Source organism: Acanthamoeba castellanii, assembly GCF_000313135.1.
Source record: "Acanthamoeba castellanii str. Neff unplaced genomic scaffold scf7180000084712, whole genome shotgun sequence".
In the NCBI taxonomy this organism is placed as follows: Eukaryota; Discosea; order Longamoebia; family Acanthamoebidae; genus Acanthamoeba; species Acanthamoeba castellanii.
This window is the reverse complement of record NW_004457363.1, coordinates 207,956-208,903: the sequence shown is the minus strand read 5'-3', so window position 1 is coordinate 208,903 and position 948 is coordinate 207,956. Positions and strand designations below refer to the sequence as shown.

Here is a 948-nt window from a genome sequence, read left to right as displayed (position 1 = left end):
ACTTGCGGCAGGCCGTACGCGACCCGAAGTTGACCTCGGCGCAGGCCGCGTTGGGGCAGTCCCAGTCGCCCGGCTTGCGCGGTACCGACATGGCGTTGGTCGTGGCGTTGGTTGCGGCAGCCTGAGGCCTGGGGGCGGCGCACTTGCGGCACGCCACGCGCGACCCGAAGTTGATTTCGGCGCAGGCTGCGTTGGGGCAGTCCCAGTCGCCCGGCTTCCGCGGCACTGACATCGTCTTGTTCATTCTTGTGGGTTCTTGCTTGAGGTCTTGGGTTGTTGGGTTGATGCTTTGGTGGTTCGGACCGAGGTTCAGGTTTTGGTGGGCTGGAGGTGGAATAGACCCAGAAGGCTGAGAACAAACGGGGAAAACATGACTTCACCGAACATATCCGAAGTCGACACATATCGACACTAAACTGTGGCGGACAATTACCTAGAATGTGACATACCCTGCCCTGTGACCGCTTGGCCCAAAGTTGCACGTTGGGTTGTGTTATTCTATTGATTGGTTGTTCCCGTGCATGTACATCGTGGGTGGGAAACTGTTCTATGTACACTCTCTCTTAATCTCGCGCTCAACTCATCTCCACGGTCGCCCTTCCCTACTGTATACTGCGCACTGAGATCTTCTATCCCGGCCTTCGGCGCGCGAGTGAGTTTGCTCTTGTCTTCCTTTCCTCCTCGATCTCCTCCTTGACTCGTTGCGGTTGATGTCGAGCCGTGGTTGTCCCTTAGGCGGTGGCGCTCTTGGTGGAGATGTCGCTCTCTCTCGCCTCGCTGGGGCGGCGAGTCCTCAGCTTGACCTGCGTGAGCTGCCACGCGAGGCTGCCCACCTTATCGCTGGTCGAAGTCGACGTGGTCGCGGCGGCGGTGGCCGGTGTGGTGGGCTCGCTCGGGACGACGGCATCCCTGGTCTCGACGTCGCTCTTGGTCGAGTCGTCCGACGAT

At 59.8% G+C, this 948-nt stretch overlaps 1 protein-coding gene across 1 annotated transcript in view; it reads right to left on the bottom strand.

Moving 5' to 3' along the window:
- ACA1_381860 (Znfinger in Ran binding protein and others domain containing protein) overlaps window positions 1-244 on the bottom strand; it is a gene marked incomplete at both ends in the record, with an annotated part of 1,343 nt that extends 1,099 nt beyond the window's left edge. The window contains one exon of the mRNA XM_004336413.1: window positions 35-244. Within this exon, the coding sequence (XP_004336461.1) occupies window positions 35-244 (210 nt within the window). The remainder of the gene's footprint in view (window positions 1-34) is intronic.
- Window positions 245-948: the final 704 nt, after the last annotated feature.